The sequence below is a fragment of the Gadus chalcogrammus genome, chromosome 13 (assembly GCF_026213295.1).
Source record: "Gadus chalcogrammus isolate NIFS_2021 chromosome 13, NIFS_Gcha_1.0, whole genome shotgun sequence".
Taxonomy (NCBI): Eukaryota; Metazoa; Chordata; class Actinopteri; order Gadiformes; family Gadidae; genus Gadus; species Gadus chalcogrammus.
Window position 1 is genome coordinate 19,406,468 of NC_079424.1, and position 6,526 is coordinate 19,412,993.

General features: G+C 40.6%; 1 protein-coding gene across 1 annotated transcript in view; it reads right to left on the bottom strand.

The window, feature by feature from the left end:
* Positions 1–1,043: 1,043 nt before the first annotated feature.
* Positions 1,044–6,526, bottom strand: part of eif4e3 (eukaryotic translation initiation factor 4E family member 3) — a 5,637-nt gene continuing 154 nt past the window's right edge. The window contains exons 1-7 of the mRNA XM_056606127.1: positions 6,347–6,526; positions 5,642–5,714; positions 5,344–5,438; positions 5,056–5,116; positions 4,223–4,289; positions 3,763–3,918; positions 1,044–2,422 (exon numbers count right to left, since the gene is read on the bottom strand). The exon at positions 6,347–6,526 is cut by the window's right edge and continues 154 nt beyond it. Of these exons, the coding sequence (XP_056462102.1) occupies positions 2,376–2,422; positions 3,763–3,918; positions 4,223–4,289; positions 5,056–5,116; positions 5,344–5,438; positions 5,642–5,714; positions 6,347–6,526 (679 nt within the window). The 3' untranslated portion in view covers positions 1,044–2,375. The remainder of the gene's footprint in view (positions 2,423–3,762; positions 3,919–4,222; positions 4,290–5,055; positions 5,117–5,343; positions 5,439–5,641; positions 5,715–6,346) is intronic.

Sequence of the window (6,526 nt, forward strand, 5' to 3'; positions counted from 1 at the left end):
ATATACCTTCTTTTTTTTTATATCAATATAATTCCAATGTTAAACATCCCATCCTTTATTGAACCCATGTGACTTGTAGTCACATTGTAAGTAACATGGTACCAAACCTGAGCAATAACCTGAGTGAGATCAAACCCTACTGGTGGACTGGGGACAGGTCGAACCCTGGTGGTGGACTGGGGACAGGTCGAACCCTGGTGGTGGACTGGGGACAGCAGGAAGCTGATAACTCCTGTAACTCGTCAAGGAGGAAGAACCTAAGGAAGTCATACTAGTTCCTGGGAGGAGTGCAGTAGAATAATAAACCCCACCGGTTAACAGAACAATGGAGCCATCTACAGGAAGACGGCAGAGTAGGCTTGTCTTCCTGCAGAGGCGCAGTAGTACTTTGGTTATACAGTATAGGCTACACTGAAGACGCTCTAAACCAACATAGTCATCTCTGTCATAGAGAGATGGGGGGAAACTAGCTTCAAGGCTTGGAAGTACAACAGGCGGAAAAGGCTGCTAATGAAAGACAGCTCTGTAGTACGTCTAGAGCGGTGTCATCTGGACAGAGCCCGACGACCAACACAGAGCTTGTACTCTGGAACCTAGTCATTAAACTGGTGTATACATCATGGGACAATTTGCCTCCAGCCCTTTTCCACCATGGTCATGATCTTTGCTATTGTTACCACCAACAAACATACTACATTGTGTTATGTATACGGTTCGATAATATAATATTGTGACATTGAACAATCGATTATACTTTTTTTTCCCAGGCCTGCTTTATTTTTATAGAAGAAAATAGTGTATTGGCACCCATATTTCCCCTTGGAGGAAATTAAGTTCTAGTTTATTTTTATTGGTGCTCATGTGAATTATTACGTGTATTTTTTAAATCCAAGTGCAGTGATTGGCTATGGGTCCACAAAGTGTGACGAATCAGCTCAAAATGGTTATTGAAAATGGGATAACTGCCAACTCACTGATTCATTAGATCTAATGAGATTGCTAAAGTGCCATACCAGAACATTATTATTTTTTCAGACAAACATAAGGAAAAACAAGAGGATCTTTACATTTAATTGGCTTTTATTTTGTATGTTTATGATCATCTTAACATCCTACTAAAATGCTACACTAAACCCATCAGTCAAAAGTGTTTTTCAAAAATAGTCCCCATTGGCATCATGCCTCTTGTAATGTAGACATTCTGAAACGACATACAGGCATTCATTGATTGGGAAAATGGCTTAATTTATAAAGTGAGCATATGCGCTCATTTAGTTTGAAATGCACATTATATGTAGAAAAAAAAACAGTACTTGGATGGACTGGACAGCGATTAGGTAATATCTCACAGGTGTTTAATATATATTCAAAATAGCTTTTGACATTGCTATGTTTACACTCAAATGGAAAAAGCATAAACATTACACATAATTTACCATATTTTAGCTTGATTCATCATTATCCACCATAGCTGAAAGAAACTATCAACGCAAAAAATGATTATTTTGCAAAATGTGCATTGTTAACACGCATCTAGCTGTACAAACAAGAAAATATTTGCGACAAAAAATTACCCTTGCTGGATTTACCGTTAAATTTACAAGAGAAAAACAATCTAATATTTGTGATGCATTTTGGGGCTACAAAGAGGTTGTGACATTTTCAAAACCACAACATGTTAAAAAAGATTATTATTGAACTAAGTATGTTTAGTAAGTCACTTGATGTTAAAGTTGTTCATAAGAGAGCATTGCCATTCAGGGCAGGTGTGTTTCAAACCGGCATATAAATGTGCAACATGTAAACTAAATGCTTACTCAGACATGAGGTTTATTACAAGACTCATGAACTCTTCTGTAAACACACAGTGTATTCACCGCATGTCGATAATCGAGATATCAACATTCAGCTTTGCTAAATACTTCCCTAAAAAGCAATAAAACTAACTGAGGTCCCAAAAAAAGTGCTTTGGACTTCAACAACATCAACTGGCTTAAAGAACATGAAGAGAAGACCCTAAAGTCCAATTCAACGTATCTACAAAAGATAAGATAGTTTGATCACTGCCGATAAGCCTAAGGAGAGCTACTTCCATGAGGTCTGTGCAGACCATATTGGTGGCAGTAAAGCAAAGAAACAAAAACCTAAAAAACAAGGCAGTAGCTTCAACAAGGTCAACCGGACATGGTCAAAGTTGATCAAATACGTTATGTTCCGATAAAATGTATAAAAATATATTGATAGCTGTTCCTTGATTGATGCAAATCATTGTTGAGTTGTGTTGTGGAGATGGCCGTAGGTCAAGGGGGGTGTAAAGTTCACATCTTTATCTTTTCTTAAAAGGACAAAAGCTTAAGACGCAACTGCATCGGAATCTAGTGTCTTGAACGTCCTCCTTCAAAAGCGTGATGTTCCTGATGAGCTGAAAAAAAGAATAACAATTGTACACATTTACTCAATAATCAAATTTCAATAACGTAATAAAGTAGATTTAAGAATTTCCATAACATATTTAATCTTGTGTTTCTAGTCCTAAAATCCACCTTAGTAGGACTTCACACACTCAATAATATACCTTATCACAGAGTGCTTCAAGGCAGATAAAAACTATTGTCGCAAAGATTAAAAAATATGTATTGTGATAACCACACACATTGACTGAGTCTGTGAAATGTATGAAAAAGTTAATGGGGTCAAAAGCTAAATAACTCCCAACGTATCCCACGGACACTGCCAAGACTTTATCCAAAATTAACTCTCTGATACATCATATCATCATAATTAAAGTCATTTCAGAGCTTAGGGCTACAGGTTGTTATCAAATAGTCAGTGAAGCCCTTTGACATTTTAACTACAATCACGGGCAAAATTGACCCACTTCATTTCTAAGCTTATATAAAGAGTGGAATTCCCTTCTGCATAAGACCACACAAAAAGGCAATTTTATGAGTACTATGTAACCTTAAATCTCTTATGAAACAAACATCCATTCCCTCTTTACTCGAGATACTCGAGAGATTAAAGAGGAACATGGACAGAAACAGGCTTTAAAATTATTGCATTAGATTCCACTCCAAACAGCCAAATTCCTCCTTGACACATCATTGACCCCGAGCCAAACGTTAACATGTCAGCAAGGGCTAGGGCCGGAGCTGTTCCCCACCCGTCTACACAGACAACTGCACTCTAGTCTGCAAGTGTTACCCACTTCAAATAAACGTACAAAAGGAGATAGAAATTAATTTCACCCCATTCCACTGACAAAATGGCCAGTCTGGTTGAGGGTTACCCCAAGGGGGTAGAATGTATCTAAAGACACACAATAATGCATGACATTGTTACATTATTTAAAAAGAAACACTGCAAAAACAATTGTTGGATGTAAATAGACTTCCAAAATGTTTGACATTGGACAGATAGGAAAATATATAAAACTAGGTCAAGGCATGCCAGGGCATGCCTCTGTGCTGCTTTCCATAAACTAATCGCTCTATAACTACTTGGACTCAGCATAGCTGAAGATATGTGAAGACACAACAGGTCTACCAAGGCATTTAACCCTGGAAGGGTTTGAGAAGATTAAAGCCTATTATTCAGCATGGTTTTCACTTTCATTATCTGAATGTTATTAAGATGATAAAAAGACAATGTAACAGACACACAGGGTGTATGAGATATCTCATAGTGGCATCATGACATGGAAAACATTATGGTATACAAGTAATTTATATAGCTAATACACTGGACCGTTTCCATACTTACATTTATAAAACACAGCCTTAAAGGATATTTGAGGGAGAAGTTCGTAGATCTTCGCCAAGATGCTAGCTTCTTGAGCAAGAGGAGCATTTCCGTTCCACACCTGCACCACGTCTTCTCGATCACGCACACTCACGCTCACGCCAATGACCTCGTCCGCTGTCCAGTGGAAAAATGGAAACACAAATTAATTTTATATGAATCATAGAATTAATATGACTCCATATCCAATGTGAAAATGCAATCGATTGATATGATAGTTAAAGTTAATGTTTTGTGGGAAACTAAAATCATCAGGTGTCTATTCATATCACTAAAAAGCATTGTGATTTCATGAGCGTGCACCTGCAATAAGCATTGTAATAATCCACGGAAGCATCCTCCTTTTTAGTATAATTCACGTTCAATGACTGTCCTCTGACGGTAGCAAACATGATGAGCCGCGGCGTTGAAGCCAACTCACCAGAGGCACAGTAGTCAGCAAACTGCTCCCCGATTGTAGCCAGCAACAGCTCCTTCCACACCACCGCCTAACAACAAGTAACAAGCCCGAGGCCTCAGTTAGTGGCCCCAGGGGGTAGAAGGCCCTCAACAGAGGGGTCAAGGCTGCGGGGAGGATCATTGGGATAAGCCTTCCAGAGATCTCTACAGTCTCCCCCTCCCGCTGCCTACGCCGGGTGAACAGCATCCTACAGGACCAGTTCCAACCAGCGCACCATCTCTTCCAGCAACTGCCCTGCTGCACGAACAACCTGCCTCCCGCACCCCTCACCCCACCCCAACCCCTCGGTCACATAACTCCCACTATAACTCCCAGTCAATAACTGTGAACCGGACTGCATTGTTGCAATTGTTGCTGTACACTATTTTCCATCTATTACAGGACTGCAACCCCACCACCCCCTCATCCGATACACTCTCACATGACAATAACTGTGGACTGGACTTGCATTGCAGCAGTCTCATTCTCTTTCATCTCACACATTGGAGCTATAACTGGACTGTTGACAATTCAACTGCACTAGCACTATTGCACTTTTGGGTTATTGTTATTATTATTTATTATTCATATATTTATGTACCATAGCATATGGCAGATCTATCTTCATAGTGGGTAATGTATTCTATCAGGTACTTCAATGCCAGTGGTGGTGGTGATGATCTAAACATTATTTTTTTGTTAACTCTGTTGAACAAGGAAGGACAATAAATAAATCTAATCTAATCTAATCTTATCTAGTGTAGTTTCAACCCTGCATTAGACATGGTCAATGTTGTGTGCGACCAAACACTTACCGTACTGTCTTTCGGCACTTTCATCTTCCAAACACCTCCTTTGGCGTTGCTCTCCTCTTCCCTGTAAAATAAAAAGCACAACATAAATGAATGATGCAGTTACCCCGAGCATGTAATCCTCAACAACAAGGCTTCTTCAACCTCTTCATCTCGGGTATGGTGTTCTGTGGATTGTCAGGACCGCGACCCACCTCACACTGGATTTGGACCCGTTTTGGGTCCCGACCCATCATTTAGGAGCTGCTCTACAGTAGCACAATAAAAATGGTGATTGGGGGAGACACCTACCACAGCGGCCTCCTCTCTCCACGCATCAGGTGGTAGCTACATCTCAACGGCAACGCTGTGACCTGGGGAATGTTGTTGTACACACTCCAGAATGTCTGGAATGATGGAGTGAAGAGAGAGAGAGAGTCAACACACTTTAATTGGGATTGGACCTACTATCAGGCTGTGATAACAAAATATATTTTGCATAAGACATTTTTATAAAAACGTTATAGTTTATTGTCATCAGTGTGACCAAACAGACTTAAGACATATGAAAATGCACACTTCCAACAATATATTTCAGCAGTCCCCGTACCTGAACAGTTTTAACTGTATATATCTTTTTGAGATTTGATGCACATTCTGCAGCAGTGGTCCCTGGTAACGACCTGAAATAATAAAATATTAAGGGTTGAAAATGTATTTATGTTCCATTGAGAAACAATTTGGAAAATAATTGAATTCATGAATTGAACACCTGGTTTACCTATCTGGAAGAATGTTTTTTAATTGTCCAGCACGCACACACACACACACACACACACGCACACACGCGCGCGCGCGCTTGCGCAAACTCTTATAGCTTTATGGCCTTGGGTAGGACCATTTAATCATCGCTTCCTGATGTCCGCCTCTGTTGTTACATAGTTGAATTACACTCGGACCAACCGGTCAGCCCTTGGTGGGTCGTGAAAATCAATGACACAAATCCGCGAATAACAGAGACCCCCTGGACGCCTAGTTAAAATGCGCGTCAGAGATCAGATATTTCCCACGGTTATAACAATTATCCGGCGAAGCAAAAACTTTCCAGACTCGTCAGCAAGCATTGGATGGAAGGTCATCACTAAACCAAGAAAGCAAGCCCCCGCTATGTCCGACCGAGGCCTGCGATAGTACGGCCTGAACTGTTGGCTTTCCACTCCCCCCACCCCCCTGGTTCTTGTTGTCAACTCAGTGAGATCAAAATGCACCACTTTGTGAAAGTGAAAACACTTGTTTTTTTTTAAACGTGACCCACCTGTCAAGCCAAAACGTCCAGGGGGAGTGCAGAGGCAAAGCCGTGGGGTCTTCGCGGTGGTTCTTTGTGATTTTTTCCAATTCTTTCTCGTCGATGTCAATGTTGTTTTCCGATGACGTCGTCGTCTGATCGCTGCACAGCCCATCTCGGTCCAAATGCACATCTGAGCACGCAGGAAGT